Source organism: Heptranchias perlo, chromosome 1 (genome assembly GCF_035084215.1).
Source record: "Heptranchias perlo isolate sHepPer1 chromosome 1, sHepPer1.hap1, whole genome shotgun sequence".
Lineage (NCBI taxonomy): Eukaryota > Metazoa > Chordata > Chondrichthyes > Hexanchiformes > Hexanchidae > Heptranchias > Heptranchias perlo.
Window position 1 is genome coordinate 615,126 of NC_090325.1, and position 27,212 is coordinate 642,337.

The following is a 27,212-nucleotide window of genomic DNA, read 5'->3' on the forward strand; positions in this document are numbered from 1 at the left end:
TGTGAGGGGAGTGGGGGTGAGGGTGAGGTGTAGGCAGTGGGGGAGGGGGGTGAGGGGAGTGGGGTGAGGTGTAGGCAGTGGGGGAGGGGGTGAGGTGTAGGCAGTGGGGGAGGGGGTGAGGGGAGTGGGGGTGAGGGTGAGGTGTAGGCAGTGGGGGAGGGGGGTGAGGGGAGTGGGGGTGAGGGTGAGTGTAGGCAGTGGGTGAGGGGAGTGGGGGTGAGGGTGAGGTGTAGGCAGTGGGGGAGGGGGAGGGGATGAGGGGAGGGGGTGAGGGGAGTGGGGGAGGGTGAGGGGAGTGGGGGAGTGGGGGAGGGGAGTGGGGGAGGGGGTGAGGGGAGTGGGGGAGTGGAGTGGGGGAGGGGGTGAGGGGAGTGGAGTGGGGGAGGGTGAGTGGAGGGGGTGAGGGGAGTGGGGGAGTGGGGAGTGAGGGGAGTGGGGGAGTGAGGGGAGTGGGGTAGGCAGTGGGGGAGGGTGAGGGGAGTGGGGTGAGGGTGAGGGGAGTGGGGGTGAGGGTGAGGGGAGGAGTGGGAGGGGGGTGAGGGGGGAGGGGGAGTGGGTGAGGGGAGTGGGGGAGGGGGAGGGGGGAGGGGGAGGGGGGAGGGGGAGGGGAGGAGTGGGGGGGGAGTGGGGAGGAGGGGAGTGGGTGAGGGGAGTGGGGGAGGGGGAGGGGGGTGAGGGGAGTGGGGGAGGGGGAGGGTGAGTGGAGGGGGTGAGGGGAGTGGGGGAGTGGGTGAGGGGGAGTGGGGAGTGAGGGGAGTGGGGTAGGCAGTGGGGGAGGGTGAGGGGGGTGAGGGTGGGGAGGGGAGTGGAGTGAGGGTGAGGTGTAGGCAGTGAGGGGAGTGGGGTGAGGGGAGTGGAGTGAGGGGAGGGCGCACTGCGCATGTGCCGATAGCCCGTGCCTGATGCTCCTTTGTGATTGGTGTTGAGACTCACGGTGGGCGGGTCATTGGACCGAACAGCTGCCAATCAAATCAGCAAAGCTCCATTTCTTTTCCCGAACATTTCCCGGTTCCAATCAATCGGTCAATGCCAATAGCGGCACTCCCCACAGCCACCGGGAGTGTGAAAATGTCCGGAGCCGCGGATCCATTCATTAAATAACCGACATTTCTGTCCTCGCTCCTGAAGCTCTGCCGACCAACCCCCTGACTCCGCTCCGCGCCCATTGGTCCAGCCCGCTGTCCATCAGCGCGGATCCGCCCGCTGATTGGCGGCCTCCGCTGTCAATATCCGCCGCAGAGGCAGACTTCCGGTGAGCGGCCGGAAGTTGATTCTCAGTCCGCTCCGCGGGTTGAAGAAGAGACAAAAATAGAATCGGCAGGTGAGAGAATATCGAGAATAATCGATTACTGGGCTCAGGCAGGTGAGAAATCCCGTCATAAAATATCGAGAATAATCGATTACTGGGCTCAGGCAGGTGAGAAATCGCGTCATAAAATATCGAGAATAATCGATTACTGGGCTCAGGCAGGTGAGAAATCCCGTCATAAAATATCGAGAATAATCGATTACTGGGCTCAGGCAGGTGAGGTATTTTGTCAGGTGGGACCATGAAGGAGATGGAGGCAGAGGGGATGGTCGAGGGACTGAATGGGTATTTTACACCTGTCTTCACCAAGGAAGAAGATGGTGCCAGAGTCTACAGTTGAGATACTGGATGGGCTAATAATTGATGAAGAGGAGGTACTGGAAAGGCTGGCTGTACTTAAAGCAGATAAATCACCCGGTCCGGATGGGATGCATCCCAGGTTTCTGAGCGAAGTAAGGATGGAAATTGCGGAGGTACTGGCCATAATCTTCCAAACATCCGTAGATACGGGGGTGATGCCAGAGGACTGGAGAATTGCAAATGTTACACCCTTGTTCAAAAAAGGGTGTAAGGATAAACCCAGCAACTACAGGCCAGTCAGTTTAACCTTGATGGAGGGGAAACTTTTAGAAACGATAAATCTGGGTCAGAATTAACAGTCACTTGGACGAGGGTGGATTGATTAGGGAAAGCCAGCACGGATTTATTAAAGGCAAATCGTGTTTAACTAACCTGATAGAGTTTTTTGATGAGGTAACAAAGAGGGTCGATGAGGGCAATGCAGTTGATGTGATGTATATGGACTTTCAAAAGGTGTTTGATAAAGTGCCGCATGATAGGCTTATCATCAAGATTGCAGCCCATAGAATAAAGGGGGCAGTAGCAACATGGATACAGAATTGGCTGAATGACAGGAAACAGAGAGCAGTGGTGAACGGTTGTTTTTCGGACTGGAGGGAGGTGTACAGTGGTGTTCCCCAGGGGTCAGTGCTGGGACTTCTGCTTTTCTTGATATATATTAATGACTTGGATTTGGGTATACAGGGCACAATTTCAAAATTTGCAGATAACACAAAACTTGGAAGGGTAGTGAACAGTGAGGAGGATAGTGATAGACTTCAAGAGGATGTAAACAGGCTGGTGGCATGGGCGGACATGTGGCAGATAAAATTTAATGCAGAAAAATGCAAGGTGATACATTTCGGTAGGAAGAATGAAGCGAGTCAATATAAACTAGAGGGCACAACTCTAAAAGGGGTACAGGAACAGAGAGATCTGGGGGTATATGTGCACAAATCGTTGAAGGTGGCAGGGCAGGCTGAGAAAGTGGTTTAAAAAAAGCATATGGGATCCTGGGCTTTATAAATAGTGGCATAGAGTACAAAAGTATGGAAGTCATGATGAACCTTTTATAAAACACTGGTTCGGCCACAACTGGAGTGTTATGTCCAGTCCTGGGCACCGCACTTTAGGAAAGATGTGAAGGCCTTCGAGAGGGTGCAGAAGAGATTTACTGGAATGATTTCAGCGATGAGGGACTTTAGTTACATGGATAGACTGGAGAAGTTGGGGTTGTTCTCCTTGGAACAGAGACGGTTGCGAGGAGATTTGATCGAGGATTTCAAAATCATGAAGGGTTTAGACACAGTAGATAGAGCGAAACTGTTCCCATTGGTGGAAGGGTCAAGGACCAGAGGACATAGATTTAAGGTGATTGTCAAAAGAGCCAAAGGTGACATGAGGAAAAACTTTTTTCCACAGCGAGTGGTTATGATCTGGAATGCACTGCCTGGGGGGTGGTGGAGGGAGATTCAATCATGGCCTTCAAAAGGGAGCTGGATAAGAACTTGAAAGGAAAAGATTTGCAGGGCTAAGGGGAAAGAGCCGGGGAGTGGGACTAGCTGGATTGCTCTTGCAGAGAGCCAACGTGGACTCGATGGGCCAGATGGCCTCCTTCCGTGCTGTAACCTTTCTATGATTGAGTATATTGAGTATAATCGATTACTGGGCTTAGGTACGTGAGAAAATCCTGTCAATATAATTGAGTATAATCATACAGGGTAGGATAAGGCGAGAAAGGGAAGCTTATGTCAGATAATGAGAGCAGAATACTGCAGAAAGCCTACGGAAGTATAGAAAGTGCAGGGGTGAATTGAAAAGAAAACAGGAAAACAAAGAGAAGGCATGTAAAAATATTGGCAAGTAAAATCAAGGAAAACCCAAAGATGTTTTATAAATACATAAAGAGCAAGAGGATAACCAAGGAAAGAGTAGGGCCTATTAGAGACCAAAAAGGTAACCTATGTCTGGAGGCGGAAGATGTGTGTATGGTTTTTAATGAATATTTTGCGTCTGTCTTCACAAGAGGGGGACAGTGCAGACGTTATAGTTAAGGTGGAGGAGTGTGAAATATTGGATTGGGATAAACATAGTGAGAGAGGAACTATTAAGGGTTTTAGCATCTTTGAAAGTGGATAAATCACCTGGCCCGGATGAAATGTATCCCAGGCTGTTAAAAGAAGCCAGGGAGGAAATAGCGGAGGCTCTGACCATCATTTCCCAATCCTATCATACTGTTGTTTAAAAAGGGAGAGACCGAGTAATTCCAGGCCAGTCAGTCTAACCTCGGTGGTGGGCAAATTATTGGAAAAAATTCTGAGGGACAGGATAAATCGTCATTTGGAAAAGCACTCATTAATCAAGGACAGTCAGCACGGATTTGTTAAGGGAAGGTTGTTCCTGGTTAACTTGATTGACTTTTTTTGAGGAGGCAACAAGGAGTGTTGATGAGGGTAGTACGTTTGATGGAGTCTACGTGGATTTCAGCAATGCTTTTGACAAGGTTCCACATGGCAGACTGGTCTGAAAAGTAAAAGCCCATGGGATACAAGGTAAAGTGGCTAGTTGGATTCAAAATTGACTCCGTGGCAGGAAGCAAAGGGCAATGGTTGACAGGTGTTTTTGTGACTGGAAGGCTGTTTCCAGTGGGGTTCTGCAGGGCTCAGTACTGGGTCCCTTATTTTTTGTGGCATATATCAATGATATAGACTTAAATGTAGGGGGCATGATTAAGAAGTTTGCGGAAGATACAAAAATTGGCCGTGTGGTTGATAGTGAGGAGGAAAGCTGCAGGGTGATATCAATGGACTGGTCAGGTGGGCAGAAAAGTGGCAAATGGAATTCAATCCAGAGAAGAGTGAGATAATGCATTTGGGGAGATCAAACAAGGCATGGGAATACACAATAAATGGGAGGATACTGAGAGGTGTACAGGAAGTGAGGGACCTTGGAGTGCATGTCCACAGATCCCAGAAGGTAGCAGGACAGGTGGATAAGGTGGTTAAAAAGGCATATGGAATACTTTCCTTTATTAGCCGAGGCATAGAATATAAAAACAGGGAGGTTATGCTGGAACTGTATAAAATGCAAGTTAGTCCACAGTTTGAGGACTGTACAGTTCTGGTCACCACATTACAGGAAGGATGTGATTGCATTAGAGAGGGTACAGAGGAGATTTAAGAGGATGTTGCCAGGACTGAAGAATTTTAGCTCTGAGGAAAGATTGGATAGGCTGGGGTTGTTTTCTTTGGAACAGAGAAGGCTGAGGGGAGATTTAATTGAAGTATATAAAATTATGAGGGGCCTAGATAAAGTGGATAGGGAGTACTTATTTCCTTTAGCAGAGAGGTCAGTAACTAGGGGGCAGAGATAATTGGTAGAAGGATTAGAGGGGAGTTGAGGTGAAGATTTTTTTTCACCCAAAGGGTGGTGGGGCATGGAACTCACTGCCTGAGACCCTCAACTCATTTAAAAAGGAACCTGGATGTGAACTTGAAGTGCCGTAACCTACAGGGCTACGGACCAAGAGCTGGAAAATAGGACCATAGAAAGTTACGGCACAGAAGGAGGCCGTTCAGCCCATCGTGTACTTGCCGGCAGAAAAAGAGCTATCCAGCTTAATCCCATTTTCTAGCACTAACCCCACTACCCTAACCCCATCATCCTCTGGGTGAAAAATTTTCTGCGCAGCTTCCTCCCTATCCACTCTATCTAGTCCCCTCATAATTTTATACACCTCAATTAAATCTCCCCTCAGCCTCCCTTGTTCCAAAGAAAACAACCCCAGCCTATCCAATCGAGAATCAAAGAAAGGTTACAGCATGGAAGGAGGCCATTTGACCCATCAAGTCCACGTCAGTTCAATGCAGGAGCAATCCAGCTAGTCCCACGCCCCCACCCTATCCCCGTAGCCCTGCAGATTTTTTCCTTTCAAGTATTATCCAGTTTCCTTTTGAAGGCCATGATTGAATCTGTCTCCACCACCCCCTCGGGCAGTGCATTCCAGATCATAACCACTCGCTGGGTAAAGAAGTTCTTCCTCATGTCACCTTTGGTTCTTTTGCCAATTACCTTAAATCTGTGTCCTCTGGTTCTTGACCCTTCCGCCAATGGGAACAGTTTCTCTCTATCTGGACCCTTCATGAATTTGAATACCTCTATCAAATCTCATCGCAACCGTCTCTGTTCCAAGAATAACCCCAGTTTCTCCAGTCTATCCATGTAACTAAAGCCTCTCAACCCTGGAATCATTCCAGTAAATCTCCTCTGCACCCTCTCTAAGGCCTTCACATCTTTCTTGAAGGGTGGTGCCCAGAACTGGACACAATACTCCAGTTGTGGCCGAACCAGTGTTTTATAAAGGTTCATCATGACTTCCATTCTATTGTACTCTTTGCCTCTATTTATAAAGCCCAAGATCCCGTATGCTTTTTTAACCACTTTCTCAACCTGCCCTGCCACCTTCAACGATTTGTGCACGTATACCCCTAAATCTCTGTGTTCCTGTACCCCTTTTAGAGTTGTACCCTCTAGTTTATATTGCCTTTCCTCGTTCTTCCTACCGAAACGTATCACTTCACATTTTTCTGCATTAAATTTCATCTGCCACCTGTCCGTCCATGCCACCAGAGTATCTATATCCTCTTGAAGACTGTCACTATCCTTCTCACTGTTTACTACCGTTCCAAGTTTTGTGACATCTGCAGATTTGGAAATTGTGCCCTGTACACCCAAGTCCAAGTGATTGATATATATCAAGAAAAGCAATAGTCCCAGCACTGGCAAGGGAATACACAATGAATGGGAGGACCCTAGGCAAGACAGAGGGTCAGAGGGATCTTGGTGTGCAAGTTCACAGATCCCTGAAGGCGGCGGAACAGGTAGATAAGGTGGTAAAGAAGGCATATGGGATACTTGCCTTTATTAGCCGAGGCATAGAATATAAGAGCAAGGAGGTTATGATGGAGCTGTATAAAACACTGGTTAGGCCACAGCTGGAGTACTGTGTGCAGTTCTGGTCGCCACACTACAGGAAGGATGTGATCGCTTTGGAGAGGGTGCAGAGGAGATTCACCAGGATGTTACCAGGGCTGGAGCGCTTCAGCTATGAAGAGAGACTGGGAAGATTGGGTTTGTTTTCCTTGGAGCAGAGGAGGCTGAGGGGGGACATAAGAACATAAGAACATAAGAAATTGGAGCAGGAGTAGGCCAATCGGCCCCTCGAGCCTGCTCCGCCATTCAATAAGATCATGGCTGATCTGATCCCAACCACAAATCTAAAGAACACAAGAAGTCGGAGCAGGACCCGGCCACATAGCCCCTGGGCCCTCTCCGCCACCCACAGGGCATTGACCGATCCGAACTCAGCTTCATGTCCAATTTCCTGCCCGCTCCCCATAACCCCTAATTCCCTTTACTTCTAGGAAACTGTCTATTTCTGTTTTAAATTTATCTAATGATGTAGCTTCCACAGCTTCCTGGGGCAGCAAATTCCACAGACCTACCACCCTCTGAGTGAAGAAGTTTCTCCTCATCTCAGTTTTGAAAGAGCAGCCCCTTATTCTAAGATTATGCCCCCTAGTTCTAGTTTCACCCATCTTTGGGAACATCCTTACCGCATCCACCCGATCAAGACCCTTCACAATCTTATATGTTTCAATAAGATCGCCTCTCATTCTTCTGAACTCCAATGAGTAGAGTCCCAATCTACTCAACCTCTCCTCATATGTCCGCCCCCTCATCCCCGGGATTAACCGAGTGAACCTTCTTTGTACTGCCTCGAGAGCAAGTATGTCTTTTCTTAAGTATGGAGACCAAAACTGTATGCAGTATGATTGAGGTGTACAAAATTATGAGGGGCACAGATAGGATGGATACTAAGGAGCTTTTTCCCTTCGTTGAGGGTTCTATAACAAGGGGACATAGATTCAAGGTAAAAGGCGGGAGGTTTAGAGGGGATTTTAGAAAGAACTTTTTCACCCAGAGGGTGGTTGGAGTCTGGAACTCACTGTCTGAAAGGGTTGTGGAGGCAGGAACCCTCACAACATTCAAGAAGCATTTGGATGAGCACTTGAAATGCCATAGCATACAAGGCTACGGACCAAATGCTGGAATATGGGATTAGAGTAGACAGGGCTGATGGCCGGCGCGGACACGATGGGCCGAAGGGCCTCTATCCGTGCTGTATGACTCTATGACACTGACCCCTGGGGAACACCACTGTACCCCTCCCTCCAGTCTGAAAAACAACCATTTACCACTACCCCCTGTTTTCTGTCCCTAAGCCAATTCTGTATCCATGTTGCTACTGTCCCCTTATTCCATGGGCTTCAATCTTGATGACAAGCCCACCATGCGGCACCTTATCAAACGCCTTTTGAAAGTCCATATACACCACATCAACTGCATTGTCCTCATCTACCCTCCCTGTTACTCGTCAAGAAACTCCATCAGGTTAGTTAAACACGATTTGCCTTGAATAAATTGGTGCTGGATTTCCCCAATCAATCCACACTCGTCCAAGTGACTGTTAATTCTGTCCCGGACTATTGTTTCTAAAAGTTTTCCCACCACTGAGGTTAAACTGACTGGCCTGTAGTTGCTGGGTTTATCCTTGCACCCTTTTTAGTACAAGGGTATAATATTTGCAATTCTCCAGTCCTCTGGCACCATCCCTGTGTGGAAGATTATGGCCAGTACCTCTGCAATTTCCACCCTTCCCTCGCAACCGAGCATGCATCCCATCTGGACCGGGTGACTTATCTGCTTTAAGCACAGCTAGCCCTTCAAGTACCTCATCTTTATCAATTTTTAGCTCATCCAGTATCTCAACTATATCTTCCTTTACTGAGACTCTGGCAGCATCTTCTTCCTTGGTAAAGACAGATGCAAAGTACTCATTTAGTATCTCGGCCATCCACTCTGCCTCCATGAGTAGATCTCCTTTATGGTCCCTAATAGGCCTCAACCCTCCTCTTACTACTTGTTTACTGTTTACAGAGCTGTGGAAGACTTTTGGATTCCCTTTTATGTTGGCCGCCAGTCTATTCTCATACTCAAAGAATTGTAGAAAATTTACGCACAGAAGGAGTCAATTCGGCCTATCGTCTGCACGCCGGCTGAGAAACGAGCCACTTACCTGTATTTGGTCTGTAGTCCGACAGGTCATAGCTCTTCAGGTGAACATCCAGGGATTTTTTTAATGAGTTGGGGATTTCTGCCTCTACCACCCTTTCAGGCAGTGAGTTCCAGACCCCACCACCCTCCGGGTGAAAAGTCTTTTCCTTATTTCCGTGCTAATCCTTCTACCAATCACTTCAATTCTATGCCCCCCTGGTTATTGACCCCTCCGCCAAGGCAAATAGGTCCTTCCTATCCACTCTGTCTAGGCCCCTCATAATTTTGTACACCTCAATCAAATCATCCCTCAGCCTCCTCTGTTCCAAGGAAAACAACCCCAGCCTATCCAATCTGTCATCATAGCTAAAATTCTCCAGTCCTGACAACATCCTCATAAATCGAGGAGTGAATTGGCTATGACAGATTGGGAAGCTTCATTAAAAGGCATGATGGTGGATAGGCAATGGCTAACATTTAAGGATCGGATGCATGAATTATACCTTCCTTTCTGGCGCAAAAACACAAAAAGAAAAGCGGCCCAACTATGGCTAACAAAAGAAATTAAAGATAGTATTCGATCATGGAGGAGTCATATCAAGTTGCCAGAAAAAGTAGCAAGTCTGAGGATTGGGAGCAGTTTAGAATTCAGTTAAAAAAAGGACCAAGAGATTGACTAAAAGGGGAAGAATAGAGTATGAGAGTAAACTTGCAAGGAACATAAAAGTGGACTGTAAAAGCTTCTCCAAGTATGTAAAAAGAAAGATTAGTGAAGACAAATGTAGGTCCCTTACAGTCAGAAATGGGAGAATTTATAATGGGGAACAGGGAAATGGCAGAGCAATTAAACAAATACTCTGGTTCTGTCTTCATGGAAGAGAACACAAATAACTTCCCAGAAATGGTAGGGAACCAAGGGACTAGTGAGAAGGAGGAATTAAAGGAAATTAGTATCAGTTTAAAAAAAAGTGCTGGAGAAATTAATGGGACTGAAAGCCGATAAATCCCCAGGACCTGATGATCTGCATCCCAGAGTACTAAAAGAGGTAGCCATGGAAATAGTGGATGCATTAGTTGTCATCTTGAAAAATCCTATAGATTATGGAATAGTTCCTGCAGATTGGAGGGTGGCAAATGTAACTCCACTATTTAAAAAAGGAGGGCGAGAGAAAACAGGGAACGACAGACCGGTTAGCCTAACATCAGTAGTAGGGAAAATGCTAGAGTCTATTATAAAGGATGTGATAACAGGACACTTAGAAAATATCAATGGGATTAGACAAAGTCAACATGGATTTATGAAAGGGAAATCATGTTTGACAAACCTACTGGAGTTTTTTGAGGATGTAGAATAGATAAGGGAGCACCAGTGGATGTGGTGTACTTGGATTTTCAGAAGAACTTTGATAAAGTCCCACATAAGAGATTAGTGTGCAAAATTAAAGCACATGGGATTGGTGGTAATATACTGGCAGGGATTGAAAATTGGTCAACAGACAGCAAACAGAATAGGAAAAAATGGGTCTTTTTTGGGGTGACAGGCAGTGACCAGTGGGGTACTGCAGGGATCAGTGCTTGGGCCCCAGCTATTCACAATATATATCAATGATTTGGATGAGGGAACCAAATGTAATATTTCCAAGTTTGCTGACGACACAAAAGTAGGTGAGATCGTGAGTTGTGAGAAGGATGCAAAGAGGCTTCAAGGCGATTTAGACAAGTTGAGTGAGTGGGCAAATACATGGCAGATGCAGTATAATGTGGATAAATGTGAAGTTATCCACTTCGGAAGGAAAAACAGAAAGTTTGAGTAATGAACCAGATTTAGTTAACAGCTTAACTGTGCGCGAACATCTATCCAATAGCGATCATCACATGATCAAGTTCAATGTCGTGTTTGAAAGGGAAAAAAGTGAGTCAGCCGCTAAGATTCTAGACTTGGGTAAGGCTGACTTCAATGGGATGAGACAGAGACTGTCCACAGTAAACTGGGCAAATCTGTTAATGGGTAAAACGACTGATGATCAGTGGGAAATGTTTAAAGAAACATTTAACGTGATACAGAACCGGTTTATACCCCTGAGGGGCAAGAACTCGACTTGCCAAAAAAAACAGCCATGGACAACTAAAGAGGTAAGGGAGAGTATAAGACATAAGGAAAGGGCATACAAAAAGGCAAAAAATGGCACAGATCCTGGCAAATGGGAAAGATACAAAGATCAACAGAGGGTCATAAAACAGATAGCAAGAGCTACAAAAAGAGAGTATGAAAAGAAACTTGCAAGGGATATCAAAACCAATACAAAGAACTTTTATAGTTACATTAGGAAAAAGAGGGTGGTCAGGAGCAGTGTTGGCCCCTTAAAAACTGAAAGTGGGGATATTGTCAATGATAATGGGGAAATGGCGGACATGTTGAACAATTATTTTAATTCCGTATTTACAGCAGAAAAAGAGGATAGCATGCCGGACATCCCAAGAAAACTAATATTGAATCGGGGACAGGGATTCGATAAAATTAACATAAGTAAAGCAACAGTAATGAAGAAAATAATAGCACTAAAGAGTGACAAATCCCCAGGACCAGATGGTTTCCATCCCAGGGTTTTAAAGGAAATAGGTGAGCACATTGCAGATGCCCGAACTCTAATCTTTCAAAGTTCTCTGGATTCAGGAACTGTCCCTCTGGATTGCAAAATTGCACACGTCACTCCGCTTTTTAAGAAAAGAGAGAGGGGGAAACAGGGGAATTATAGACCAGTTAGGCTAACATCTGTTGTTGGGAAAATGCTGGAGTCTATAATACTTCCTTTAAAACCCTGGGATAGGGTGACTGAACACCTTGAGAATTTTCAGTTAATCAGGGAGAGCCAGCATGGATTTGTGAAAGGTAGGTCGTGCCTGACAAACCTGATTGAATTTTTTGAAGAGGTGACTAAAGTAGTGGACAGGGGAATGTCAATGGATGTTATTTATATGGACTTCCAGAAGGCATTTGATAAGATCCCACATAAGAGACTGTTAGCTAAGATAGAAGCCCATGGAATGGAGGGAAAAGTATGGACTTGGTTAGGAAGTTGGCTGAGGGAAAGGCGACAGAGAGTAGGGATAATGGGAAGGTACTCACATTGGCAGGATGTGACTAGTGGAGTCCCGCAGGGATCTGTCTTGGGGCCTCAATTATTCACAATAATTATTAACGACTTAGATGAAGGCATAGAAAGTCTTATATCTAAGTTTGCCGATGACACAAAGATTGGTAGCATTGTAAGCAGTGTAGATGAAAACATAAAATTACAAAGGGATATTGATAGATTAGGTGAATGGGCAAAACTGTGGCAAATGGAATTCAATGTAGACAAATGTGAGGTCATCCACTTTGGATCAAGAAAGGATAGAACAGGGTACTTTCTAAATGGTAAAAAGTTAAAAACAGTGGATGTCCAAAGGGACCTCGGGCTTCAGGTACATCGATCATTGAAGCGTCATGAACAGGTGCAGAAAATAATCAATAAGGATAATGGAATGCTGGCCTTTATATCTCGAGGACTGGAGTACAAGGGGGCAGAAGTAATGCTGCAGCTATACAAAACCCTGGTTAGACCGCACCTGGAGTACTGTGAGCAGTTCTGGGCACCGCACCTTCGGAAGGACATATTGGCCTTGGAGGGAGTGCAGCGCAGGTTTACTAGAATGATACCCGGACTTCATGGGTTAAGTTATGAGGAGAGATTACACAAATTGGGGTTGTATTCTTTGGAGTTTCGAAGGTTAAGGGGTGATCTGATTGAAGTTTATAAGATATTAAGGGGAACAGATAGGGTGGATAGAGAGAAACTTTTTCCGCTGGTTGGGGATTTTAGGAGTAGGGGGCACAGTCTAAAAATTAGAACCAGACCTTTCAGGAGCGAGATTAGAAAACATTTCTACACACAAAGGGTGGTAGAAGTTTGGAACTCTCTTCCACAAACGGCAATTGATACTAGCTCAATTGCTAAATTTAAATGTGAGATAGATAGCTTTTTGGCAACCAAAGGTACTAAGGGATATGGGCCAAAGGCAGGTATATGGAGTTAGATCACAGATCAGCGATGATCTTATCAAATGGCGGAGCAGGCACGAGGGGCTGAATGGCCTACTTCTGTTCCTATGTTCCTCGAAAGACGCAGTGTTATTTAAGTGGTGATAGATTGGGAAACGTTGATGTCGAAAGGGACCTGGGTGTCCTTGTACACCAGTCACTGAAAGCAAACATGCAGGTGCAGCAAGCAGTCGGAAGGTAAATGGTATGTTGGCCTTCATTGCAAGAGGATTTGAGTATAGGAGCAAGGATGTCTCACTGCATTTATACAGGGCCCTGGTGAGACCACACCTGGAGTATTGTGTGCAGTTTTGGTCTCCTGACCTAAGAAAGGATATACTTGCCATGGAGGGAGTGCAGCGAAGGTTCACCAGACTGATCCCTGGGATGGCAGGATTGTCATATGAGGAGAGATTGGGTCGACTCGGCCTGTATTCACTCGAGTTTAGAAGAATGAGAGGGGATCTCACTGAAACATATAAAATTCTGACGGGGCTCGACAGACTGGATGTAGGGAGGAAGTTTCCCCTGGCTGGGGGGGCGGGGTCCAGAACGAGGGGTCACAGTCTCAGGATACGGGTTAGGACATTTAGGACTGAGATGAGAAATTTCTTTACTCAGAGGGTGGTGAACCTGTGGAATTCTCTCACAGCAGGCTGTGGAGGCCAAGTCACTGAATATATTTAAGAAGGAGCGAGATAGATTTCTAGACACAAAAGGCATCAAGGGGTATGGGGAGGGATCAGCCATGATCATATTGAATGGCGGAGCATATAGACATAGAGTTATACAGCACGAATAGAGGCCGAAGGGCCTCTATCCGTGCTGTATAACTCTATGTCTATGACTAGCAGGCTTGAAGGGCTGAATGGCCTACTCCTGCGCCCATTTTCTGTTTCTATGTAAGCTGGGAATGTTCTCCTTGGAACAGAGAAGGTTGAGAGGAGATTTGATGGATGTATTCAAAATCATCAAGAGTCTGGACAGAGTCGATAGAGAGAAACTTTTCACGTTGGCGGAAGGGTCAAGAACCAGAGGACATAGATTTAAGGTGATTGGCATAAGAACCAAAGGAGAAATGAGGAAAAACTTTTTTACACAGCGAGCGGTTAGGATCTGGAATGCACTGCCCGAAGGGGTGGTGGAGGCAGATTCAATCATGGCCTTCAAAAGGGAACTGGATAAGTACTTGAAACTAAAAAATTTGCAGAGCTTCGGGGATATGGCGGGGGAGTGGGACTCTCTGGATTGCTCTTGCATAGCGGTGGCGCTGAATGGCGTCCTTCCATTCTGTAACCTATGATTCTACATACCCGCTCGGTTTCCAGATCCCTTCAACCCCTTCTCTTCCATCCACCTCACCAATCTAATCTTCAGTGTTGATATTGTTTCTGCCTCAACTACTAACCCTGGATGTGAATCCCACAGCCTCACAACCCTCTGTGTGAAATGGGTTCTCCTACTCTGTTCTGATCTCTTACATTCAATCTTGTATCTCTGGTCCCTCGTTCTGGACCCTCCACTACTAGAAATAGACTGCTTCCGTCTACCAGTCCCATTCTTCGATCATTTTGAACACATCTCCGATATCGCTTTGTAATATAATTGGATTGCAGCGGTTCAAGCAGCAGGTGTCTCACCTCCTTCTCGGCAATTAGGGGTGGGCACTAAATGCTCAAAAATGAATTTAAAAAAAAATCTGCATGCTTATGCTTCGTCATTGTATTTGCTGCTGCAGAGAAAGGACTAAAGATCTAAATGAAGTGAGACTGCAAGTTGGTAAAGGTGGGAGAAGATTACCTGACCTGAAATGAGAATTTAAGGGATCTGTTTCCTGTGGGATTCCTGTTTTTATCTTGAGATTGAATTTCACTGTTAGAATAAGGAAAAAATGACCTACAGTAAGTAATCTCTCATTTTCAGCTCTGACTCATTGATATTTTAACGTGGAACCTAGAGGTTCCAAGAGCTGAGCCCATTGTGATAGCAGTGGACTGACTCAGTATTATAAGATCCGTATACGCTGTAAACTTAAATACTTCCACTTTGGGTCTTCAGTTCATCACATCATTTCATTGCACATTATATGTAAATATTTACTTTGTACCGATTTGTACACTTTTTATACACAGGACATAAATACAGAATGTTTGACTTTAAAATGTGGACTGAAATAAGTCTTCATGTCCTGATCCAATTATCCCTTGCCATCTTAAGCCTTTTTTTACATGAAGTTTACACTTGGACTTCACTCACTTCGAGCAATGCTACAGGGAATCAACCATTTACAAAATACAATTCGGTTCTCATCAAACACACCTACAATTTAGCAGCAAAATAATAGTGTATTTTAGTTGGTACGATGTTCCTGTCCCTATAAAACATGGTATCTTCTCAATTACCATGTGCAGGATCATGGGAGATTTGCCAATGATTAATCAGAAAGCAGAATTGCTGTTTGTCCCGAGAAGTGCCTAAGCTTGATGGGTTAGCAGAGTGTTACTGTGATCCCTGCTGGTCACTTTGTGCTGAGGACAGTGTGACCTGATCTGTAGCTGGTACTAATTTTCAGCATTGATTGCCTGAGACTTCAAAGTTGATTCAAGATTTGTGGTTGGTTATATGTTAGCTGTTTTGTCTCTCTCTCTCAGCAGGTACAGCTCCTTTTAATGCCTTGAGGTCAGTAAAGTTTGTGAAAACTCATGTGCTGATCTGAAAGAACTGACATCTTGAATTGGAGGAAAGTTACATTGTCCGTACCATGATGTCACATAAACTTCACTCTGCACTGTCATTTTGTGTTTTACCTCTGAAGATATATGCCCACAATAATTCAGTATGAGAAGTGATCCATGCAGTGAGCAGTGCAGTGGAAGTCCATGTCGTGGGCCTCTTTGAGGAATGGCCTCTTTGGACCTACCCTACCGCTGTCCAAGGTGTGGGGAACACAAGCGTTTCAGGAGTCTGTCTTCATTGCGAGCTCATCTGGAATACAATCATACATATGAGACGCTTTATGTCCTTTCTAAATCCAACAGCATCTGTGATGCCAGTGTTCTTTCTTCAGGAGCTGACAAGTCAATTCTGATACCTGCTTCCCGTAAAGAAATCTTTGAAAGCACCTCGTTCAGGAGCAAAGAGCAGAGATATTTGTATGATTTACAGTGTGGGGAGGAATTATCACTTGGTTCCACCTGTTACTTGCCTGAGGTTGAGGTTCCGGTAAACGAAATACTCATGAGAAAGGCGATGACCCCATCAACTCCTCCTGCTGCTCTGGCTGCGGCAGCGGTGGATGCTGTTTACGAGGAAGGGCTGGCTAGATTAAAGATCCAAGCCCTTGAAAAATTAGACTTGAATGAACGCCTGGAGAAGTTGTCGGAGGAGGTGGAGCAGAAGATCACAGCCCGGGTAGACAAGCTTCAGACAGAACTTGAGAAAAAGAGCTCTGAGTTGGAGAAAGCTAAGCAGGAAAGCATGAAGTTGAGTCGAGAAAAGCAAGATCTTGAAGAAAAGGCCTCGGAGTTATCGCGCCAGGTCGACGTAAGCGTAGAGATGCTGGCTACATTGAAGCAAGATTTGGTGCAGAAGGACCAGGAGCTAGCCAGGAAGCAGCAGTAAGTATATCTGCTGTGATCAGTAATATTAAGAATGGTGAATATGGATTCCCAAATCAGTAGTAATGGGCTTGTGCCAAGTGGCTGCATGTGTTTCTTGTAATCATCTATAAAAGTCTTGCATATATTGTGCGCCTCCTTTTATCATGGAATCTTGGAATGATACAGCACAGGAGGCTGCCATTCGGCCCAATGTGCCTGTGCTAGCACTTACCCATTTAGTCCCATTCCCCTGCTCTTTCCCCATAACCCTGCAATTTTTTCCCTTCAAGTATTTATCCAATTCCCTTTTGAAAGTTACTATTGAATCTGCTTCCACCGCCCTTTCAGGCAGCGCATTCCGGATCATCACAACTTGCTGTGTAATTTTTTTTTCTCATGTCACCTTCGGTTCTTTTGCCAATTACCTTAAATCTGTTTCCTCTGGTTACACAGGAAAACAGTCTGCCACAGGAAACAGTTTCTTCTTTGCTCTACCAAAACCCCTCATGATTTTGAACACTTCCATCAAATATCCCCTTAACCTTCAACTGCTGTAGGGAGAATAATCGCAGCTTCTCTAGTCTCTATACATAACTGAAGTCCTGCATCCCAGGTTTCATTCTGGTAAATCTCCTCTGCATCCTCTTCAAGGCCTTGACATCCTTCCTATAGTGCAGTGCCCAGAATTGGCCACAACACTCCAGCTGGGGCCTAACCAGTGTTTTATAAAGGTTTAGCATAACTGCCTTGCTTTTGTACTCTATGCCTCTATTAATAAAGCCCAGGATCCTGTATGCCTTTTTAACAGCCTTCTCAACTTGTCCTGCCACCTTCAAAGATTTGTGTACATACTCCCTCAGGTCTCTCTCTTCCTGCACCCCCTTTTAAAATCGTACCATTTAGTTTATATTGCCTCGTCTCATTCTTCCTACCATCACTTCATACTTCTCTGCATTAAATTTCATCTGTCATGTGTTTCCCATTTCACTGGTCTGTCTATGCCCTCCTGAATTCTGTTACTATCTTCCACACCGTTTACTATATTTCCGAGTATTGTGTCATCTGCAAACTTTGCATTTATGCCCTGTATACCCAAGTCCAGGTCATTAATATATATCAAAAAGAGCAATGGTCCTAATATCAAACCCTGGGCAACACTGAATACAGTCGTTCACCACTACTCTCTGCTTTCTGTTCCTCAGCCAATTTCGGCACTGGCACTGCCCCTTTATTCCCATGGGCTTCAGTTTTGCAAACAATTCTATTATGTGGTACTTTATCAAACGCCTTTTGAAAGTTTATATTCACATCAACCCTCTCCGTTCCTTCATCAAAGAACTCAGTCAAGTTAGTCAAACACGATTTGCCTTCAACAAATCCATGTTGGCTTTCATTTACCAACCCGTATTTTACCAAGAGCTAATTAATTTTGTCCCAGATTATTGTGTGTCAAAGCTTTCCCAACACCGACGTTAGGCTGACTGGCCTGTAGTTGCTGGATTTATCCCTCTCCCCTTTCTTGAGCAGGGGTATAATATTTGCAATCTTCCAGTCCTCTGGCACCCCTCCCATATCAAAGAACATCCCTCCAGCCTGCTCCGTCATTCAGTAAGATCATGGCTGATCTTTGAGCTCAACTCCACTTTCCCATCCGATCCCCATATCCCTTAATTCCCCTAGAGTCCAAAAATCTATCCATCTCAGTCTTGAATATATTCAATGACTGAGCATCCACAACCCTCTGGGGCAGAGAATTCCAAAGATTCACAACTCTGCATGAAGAAGTTCCTCCTCATCTCAGTTTTGAATGGCCGACCCCATATCCTGCGACTATGCCCCCTAGTTCGAGATTCTCTACCCAGGGGCAACAATCTCTCAGCATCTACTCTGTCAAGCCCCCTCATTATCTTATTTGTTTCAATGAGATCACCTCTCATTCTTCTAAACTCCAGAGAGTAAAGGTCCATTCTACTCAACCTCTCTTCATAGGACAACCCTCTCATCCCAGGAATTAATCTAGTGAACCTTCGTTGCACGTCTCTAAGGCAAGTATATTCTTGGCATAGGGTAAATAAGATCAGGGAGATGAATGCGTGGCTCAAAAATTGGTGTGGGAGAAGTGGGTTTCGATTCATGGGACACTGGCACCAGTACTGAGGAAAGAGAGAGAGATGTTCCGTTGGGATGGACGATACCTGAACCATGCTGGGACCAGAGTTCCAGCGAATCGAATAGCTAGGGAGGTAGATAGGGCTTTAAACTTTAAACAGGGTATGGTAGCATAGTGGTTATGTTACTGGACTAGTAATCCAGAGGCCCGGACTAATAAACCGGAGTCAGCTGGCGAATTTAAATTCAATTAATTAAATTCAATTAATTAAATAAAACTCTGGAATTAAAATACTAGTATCAGTAATGGTGGCCATGAAACTGCGGGATCGTCGGAAAAACCCATCTGGTTCACTAATGTCCTTTTAGGGAAGGAAACCTGCCGTCCTTACCCGGTCTGGCCTAAGTGTGACTCCAGACCCACAGCAATGTGGTTGACTCTTAATTGCCCTCTGAAATGGCCGAGCAAGACACTCAGTTGTACAATCTCGCTAAAAAAAGTCACAATAAGAATGAAACCGGACGGACCACCCGGCATCAGACCACTGGACACGACAAAGGCAAACCAAGCCCAGTCGACCCTGCAAAGTTCTCTTCACTAACATCTGGGGACTTGTGCCAAAATTGGGAGAGCTGTCCCACAGACTAGTCAAGCAACAGTCTGACATAAAAATACTCACAGAATCATACCTTTCAGCCAACATCCCAGACTCTTCCATCACCATCCCTGGGTATGTCCTGTCCCACCGGCAGAGGTGGTGGTACAGTGGTATACAGTCAGGAGGGAGTGGCCCTGGGAGTCCTCAACATTGACTCTGGACCCCATGAAATCTCATGGCATCAGGTCAAACATGGGCAAGGAAACCTCCTGCTGATTACCACCGACCGCCTTTCCTCAGCTGATGAATCAGTCCTCCTCCATGTTGAGCACCACTTGGAGGAAGCACTGAGGGTAGCAAGGGCACAGAATGTACTCTGGGTGGGGGACTTCAACGTCCATCACCAAGAGTGGCTCGGTAGCACCACTACTGACCGAGCTGGCTGAGTCCTGAAGGACATAGCTGCCAGACTGGGCCTGCGGCAGGTGGTGAGCGAACCAACACGAGGGGAAAAACTCACTTGACCTCGTCCTCACCAATCTACTTGTCGCAAATGTATTGGTAGGAGTGACAACCGCACAGTCCTCGTGGAGACAAAGTCCCGTCTTCGCACTGAGGACACCATCCAACGTGTTGTGTGGCACTACCACCGTGCTAAATGGGATAGATTCAGAACAGATCTAGCAGCTCAAAACTGGGCATCCATGAGGCGCTGTGGGCCATCAGCAGCAGCAGAATTGTATTCCAACACAATCTGTAACCTCATGGCCCGGCATATTCCTCACTCTACCATTACCAACAAGCCAGGGGATCAACCCTGGTTCAATGAGGAGTGTAGAAGAGCATGCCAGGAGCAGCACCAGGTGTACCTAAAAATGAGGTGCCAACCTGGTGAAGCTACAATTCAGGACTACATGCATGCTAAACAGTGGAAGCAACATGCTACAGACAGAGCTAAGCGATTCCACAACCAATGGATCAGATCAAAGCTCTGCAGTCCTGCCACATCCAGTCGTGAACGGTGGTGGACAATTAAACAACTAACGGGAGGAGGAGGCTCTGCAAACATCCCCATCCTCAATGATGGCGGAGTCCAGCACGTGAGTGCAAAAGGCAAGGATGAAGCGTTTGGAACCATCTTCAGCCAGAAGTGCCGAGTGGATGATCCATCTTGGCCTCCTCCCGATATCCCCACCATCACAGAAGTCAGTCTTCAGCCAATTCGATTCACTCCACGTGATATCAAGAAACGGCTGAGTGCACTGGATACAGCAAAGGCGATGGGCCCCGACAACATCCCGGCTGTAGTGCTGAAGACTTGTGCTCCAGAACTAGCTGCGCCTCTAGCCAAGCTGTTCCAGTACAACTACAACACTGGCATCTACCTGACAATGTGGAAAAATGCCCAGGTATGTCCTGTCCACAAAAAGCAGGACAAATCCAATCCGGCCAATTACCGCACCATTAGTCTACTCTCAATCATCAGCAAAGTGATGGAAGGTGTCGTCGACAGTGCTATCAAGCGGCACTTACTCACCAATAACCTGCTCACTGATGCTCAGTTTGGGTTCTGCCAGGACCACTCGGCTCCAGACCTCATTACAGCCTTGGTCCAAACATGGACAAAAGAGCTGAATTCCAGAGGTGAGGTGATAGTGACTGCCCTTGACATCAAGGCAGCATTTGACCGAGTGTGGCACCAAGGAGCCCCAGTAAAATTGAAGTCAATGGGAATTGGGGGGAAACTCTCCAGTGGCTGGAGTCATACCTAGCACAAAGGAAGATGGTAGTGGTTGTTGGAGGCCAATCATCTCAGCCCCAGGGCATTGCTGCAGGAGTTCCTCAGGGCAGTGTCCTAGGCCCAACTATCTTCAGCTGCTTCATCAATGACCTTCCCTCCATCATCAGGTCAGAAATGGGGATGTTCGCTGATGATTGCAGTGTTCAGTTCCATTCGCAACCCCTCAAATAATGAAGCAGTCCGAGCCTGCGTGCAGCAATCCACAAACAGTGGATGTCCAAAGGGACTTAGGGGTTCAGGTCATTGAAATGTCATGAACAGGTGCAGAAAATAATCAAGAAGGCAATTGGAGTTCTGGCCTTCATATCTAGAGTACAAGGGGGCAGAAGTTATGCTGCAGCTATGGTTAGACCGCACCTGGAGTACTGTGAGCAGTTCTGGGCACTGCACCTTCGGAAGGACATATTGGCCTTGGAGGGAGTGCAGCGTAGGTTTACTGGAATGATAACCGGACTTCAAGGGTTAAGTTACGAGGAGAGATTACACAAATTGGGGTTGTATTCTCTGGAGTTTCGAAGGTTAAGGGGTGATCTGATCGAAGTTTATAAGATATTAAGGGGAACAGATAGGGTTGATAGAGAGAAACTATTTCCGCTGGTTGGGGATTCTCGGAGTAGGGGGCACAGTCTAAAAATTAGAGCCAGACCTTTCAGGAGCGAGATTAGAAAACATTTCTACATACCAAGGGTTGTAGAAGTTTGGAACTCTTTTCCGCAAACGGCAATTGATACTAGCTCAATTGCTAAATTTAAATCTGAGATAGATAGCTTTTTGGCAACCAAAGGTATTAAGGGATATGGGCCAAAGGCAGGTACATGGAGTTAGATCACAGATCAGCGATGATCTTATCAAATGGCGGAGCAGGCACGAGGGGCTGAATGGCCTACTCCTGTTCCTATGTTCTTGTGCACCTGGACAACATCCAGGCTTGGGCTGATAAGTGGCAAGTAACATTTGTGCCAGACAAGTGCCAGGCAATGACCATCTCCAACAAGAGAGAGTCCAACCACCTCCCCTTGACATTCAACGCCATTACCATCGCCAAATCCCCCACCATCAACATCCTGGGGGTCACCATTGACCAGAAACTTAACTGGACCAGCTATATAAATACTGTGGCTACAAGAGCAGGTCAGAGGCTGGGTATTCTGCGGTGAGTGACTCACCTCCTCACTCCCCAAAGCCTTTCCACCATTGACAAGGGCACAAGTCAGGAATGTGATTGAATACTCTCCACTTGCCTGGATGAGTGCAGCTCCAACAACACTCAAGAAGCTTGACACCATCCAGGACAAAGCAGCCCGCTTGATTGGCACCCCTTCCACCACCCTAAACATTCACTCCCTTCACCACCGGCGCACAGTGGCTGCAGTGTGTCCCATCCACAGGATGCACTGCAGCAACTCGCCAAGGCTTCTTCGACAGCACCTCCCAAACCTGCGACCTCTACCATCATTTCCACATTCACCTGAGGAAGGAGGAAGCCTCTGAAAGCTTGTGGATTTTAAAATAAAATTGTTGGACTATAACTTGGTGTTGTAAAATTGTTTACAATTGTCAACCCCAGTCCATCACCGGCATCTCCACAAACTTGAAGGACAAGAGCAGCAGGCACATGGAGACAACACCACCTGCACGTTCCCCTCCAAGTCACACACCACCCCAACTTGGAAATATATCGCCGTTCCTTCATCGTCGCTGGGTCAAAATCCTGGAACTCCCTTAACAGCACTGTGGGAGAACCTTCACCATAGATGATGTGGAGATGCCGGTGATGGACTGGGGTGGACAAATGTAAGGAATCTGACAACACCAGGTTATAGTCCAACAGTTTTATTTGAAAATCACAAGCTTTCGGACGCTTTCTCCTTCGTCAGGTGAGTGTGGGATTCCATGAAGGTTACCGCATATATAGTCGGAGAACAAATCCTGGTGATTACAGATAATCTTTCCAACTGCCCGTCGTCAAGGCAATCAGACGTAGAGACATTACATACAGGGCTACTGAATATACAAACGGTCAGAGCCCAAAGACAGACAGACAGATAGACAGAGAGAGAGAGAAAAACGTCCGAAAGGAAGAGAAAGAGAGAGAATGACCAGTTGTATTTAAAAACAGCTAACTTTTTTTCGCTGGTGGGGTTACGTGCAGCGTGACATGAACCCAAGATCCCGGTTGAGGCCGTCCTCATGGGTGCGGAACTTAGCTATCAATTTCTGGTCGACGATTTTGCGTTGTCGTGTGTCTCGAAGGCCGCCTTGGAGAGCGCTTACCCGCAGATCGGAGGCTGAATGTCCTTGACTGCTGAAGTGTTCCCCGACTGGGAGGGAACCCTCCTGTCTGGCGATTGTTGCGCGGTGTCCGTTCTTCCGTTGTCGCAGTGTCTGCATGGTCTCGCCGATGTACCATGCTCCGGGGCATCCTTTCCTGCAACGTATGAGGTAGAATCAGAGAATCATAGAAGTTTACAACATGGAAACAGGCCCTTCGGCCCAACATGTCCATGTCGCCCAGTTTATACCACTAAGCTGGTCCCAATTGCCTGCACTTGGCCCATATCCCTCTATACCCATCTTACCCATGTAACTGTCCAAATGCTTTTTAAAAGACAAAATTGTACCCGCCTCGACTACTGCCTCTGGCAGCTCGTCCCAGACACTCACCACCCTTTGAGTGAAAAAATTGCCCCTCTGGACCTTTTTGTATCTCTCCCCCCTCACCTTAAATCTATGCCCCCTCGTTATAGACTCCCCTACCTTTGGGAAAAGATTTTGACGATCTACCTTATCTATGCCCCTCATTATTTTATAGACTTCTATAAGATCACCCCTAAACCTCCTACTCTCCAGGGAAAAAAGTCTCAGTCCATCCAACCTCTCCCTATAAGTCAAACCATCAAGTCCCGGTAGCATCCTAGTAAATCTTTTCTGCACTCTTTCTAGTTTAATAATATCCTTTCTATAATAGGGTGACCAGAACTGTACACAGTATTCCAAGTGTGGCCTCACCAGTGCCCTGTACAACTTCAACAAGACATCCCAACTCCTGTATTCAATGTTCTGACCAATGAAACCAAGCATGCTGAATGCCTTCTTCACCACCCTATCCACCTGTGACTCCACTTTCAAGGAGCTATGAACCTGTACTCCCAGATCTCTTTGTTCTATAACTCTCCCCAACGCCCTACCATTAACGGAGTAGGTCCTGGCCCGATTCGATCTACCAAAATGCATCACCTCACATTTATCTAAATTAAACTCCATCTGCCATTCATCGGCCCACTGGCCCAATTTATCAAGATCCCGTTGGTCACAGGCCTCCAGTTTGAAAAACAACCCTCTACAACCACCCTCTCTTCTGTCGTCAATCCAATTTTGTATCCAATTAGCTACCTCACCTTGGATCCCGTGAGATTTAACCTCATGTAACAACTGACCATGCGGTACCTTGTCAAAGGCTTTGCTAAAGTCCATGTAGACCACGTCTACTGCACAGCCCTCATCTATCAGGTAGACATCGTTGGCCGAGTCGCAGGAGTATGAACCATGTACCTGGTGTCCTCTCGTGTGATGGTGGTATCTGTGTCGATGATCTGGTATATCTTGCAGAGGTTGCCGTGGCAGGGTTGTGTGGTGTCGTGGACAGTGTTCTCCTGAAAGCTGGGTAATTTGCTGCGAACGATGGTCTGTTTGAGGTTGGGTGGCTGTTTGATGGCGAGTTGTGGAGGCGTGGGGATGGCCTTCGCGAGGTAGCCTAAACCGGGATCTTGGGTTCATGTCATGCTACACGTAAACCCACCAGCCAAAAAAGAGTTGTCTCTTTTTAATACTCTCTCTTTCTCATTCTCTCTCTTTCTCTTCCTTTCGGACGTGTCTCTCTCTGTCCGTTTGTATATTCAATCGTCCTGTATGTCATGTCTCTCTGTCTGATTGCCTTGACAATGGGCAGTTGGAAAGATTATCTGTAATCACCAGGCATTGTTCTCTGACTACATATGCGGTAACCTTCATGGAATCCCACACTCGCCTGACGAAGGAGAAAGCCTCCAAAAGCTTGTGATTTTCAAATAAAACTGTTGGACTATAACCTGGTGTTGTAAGATTCCTTACATTTCTTCACCACACAGACTGCAGCGGTTCAAAAGGCGGCTCACCACCACCTTCTCGAGGGCAATTCGGGATGGGCAATAAATGCCGGCCTCGCCAGCGAAGCCCACATCCCATGAACTAATATAAAAAAAACTAAATGAGGTGGGGGGAGGGTCCCGGTGGAGAGAAATCTAGAATGCCAAAGAGAAAAGAAAAAGTAGCAGTGCCGGAAAATGATTGGGTAAGGATAACCAGATTGTGTCAGGAAGGGACAGAGTGCACAAACAAAAGTGCACGAACGAATAGGGTCCAGGTAGGAAAAAAAAGCTCATTGGACAAATAGGGCCATAGTACAAAAAAATGTTAAGATGTCTAAAAATGTTAAAAAGACAAATCTAAAGGCACAGTATCTGAATACACGAAGCATTCGAATAAGGTAGATGAATTAACAGTGCAAATAGATGTAAACGGATATGATATAATAGTGATTACGGAGACATGGCTGCAGGTTGACGAAGGCTGGGAGCTGAATATCCAAGGGTATTCGATATTTTGGAAGGACAGGCAAATAGGAAAAGGAGGTGGGGTGGCGTTGTTCGTAAAGGTTGAAATCAGAGCAATAGTGAGAAAGGATATTGGCTCAGAAAATCAAGATGGAGAAACAGTCTGAGTGGAGTTAAGAAGCACCAAGGGGCAGAAAACACTGGTGGGAGTTGTCTATAGGCCTCCAAACAGTAATGGTAATGTAGGGGACGGCATCAAACAGGAAATTAGAGATGCATGTAACAAGGGTACCACAGTAATCATGGGTGACTTTAATCTACATATAGACTGGCCAAACCAAATTAGCAATAATACTGTGGAGGATAAATTCCTGGAGTGTGTACGAGATGGTTTTTTAGACCAGAATGCTGAGGAGCCAACCAGGGAACAGGCTATCCAAGATTGGGTATTGTGCAATGAGAAGGGGTTAATTAATAATCTTGTTGTTTGGGGTCTTTAAGGGAAGAGTGGCCGTAACATGATAGAATTCTTCATTTAAGATGGAAAGTGAAATAGTCCAATCTGAAACTAGGGTCCTAAATCTAAACAAAGGAAACTACGAAGGTATGAGGAGTGAGTTGGCTATGATAGATTGGGAAGCTTCATTAAAAGGCATGACGGTGGATAGGCAATGGCTAACATTTGAGGAATGAATGCATGAATTGCAACAAATATACATTCCTTTCAGGCGCAAAAACACAAAAGGAAAAGCGGCCCAACCATGGCTAACAAAAGAAATTAAGGATAGTATTAAATCCAAAGAGGCGTCATGTAAAGTTGCCAGAAAAAGTAGCAAGCCTGAGGATTGGGAGCAGTTTAGAATTCAGCAAAAAAGGACCAAGAGATTGATGAAGAGGGGAAAAATAGAGTATGAGAGTAAACTTGCAAGGAACATAAAAGTGGACTGTAAAAGCTTCTACAGTATGTAAAAAGAAAAAGATTAGTGAAGACAAATGTAGGTCCCTTCCAGTCAGAAACGGGAGAATTTATAATGGGGAACAAGGAAATGGCAGTGCAATTAAACAAATACTTTGGTTCTGTCTTCATGGAAGAGGACACAAATAACTTCCCAGAAATGCTAGGCAAGCAAGGGACTAGTGAGAAGGAGGAATTAAAGGAAATTAGTATTGGTAAAAAAAAAATAGTGCTGGAGAAATTAATGGAACTGAAAGCCGATAAATCCTCAGGACCTGATAATCTGCACCCCAGAGTACTAAAAGAGGTAGCCATGGAAATAGTGGATGTATTGGTTGTCATCTGTCAAAATTCCATAGATTATGGAACAGTCCTGCAGATGGGAGGGTGGCAAATGTAACCCTACTATTTAAAAAAGGAGGGAGAGAGAAAACAGGGAACTGCAGACCGGTTAACCTAACATCAGTAATAGGGAAAATGCTAGAGTCTATTATAAAGGATGTGATAACAGGACACTTAAACAAAGTCAACATGGATTTATGAAAGGGAAATCATGTTTGACAAACCTACTGGAGTTTTTTGAGGATGTAAAATCTATCTGGTAGATAGATAAGGGAGAACTAGTGGATGTTGTTTATTTGGATTTTCAGAAGGCCTTTGATAAAGTCCCACATAAGAGGTTAGTGTGTAAAATTAAAGCACATGGAATTGG

At 45.8% G+C, this 27,212-nt stretch overlaps 1 protein-coding gene across 1 annotated transcript in view; it reads left to right on the forward strand.

The window, feature by feature from the left end:
* The first annotated feature begins 1,210 nt into the window (after positions 1-1,210).
* Positions 1,211-27,212, forward strand: part of fbxo41 (F-box protein 41) — a 246,259-nt gene continuing 220,257 nt past the window's right edge. The window contains exons 1-2 of the mRNA XM_067978195.1: positions 1,211-1,321; positions 15,497-16,462. Of these exons, the coding sequence (XP_067834296.1) occupies positions 15,747-16,462 (716 nt within the window). The 5' untranslated portion in view covers positions 1,211-1,321; positions 15,497-15,746. The remainder of the gene's footprint in view (positions 1,322-15,496; positions 16,463-27,212) is intronic.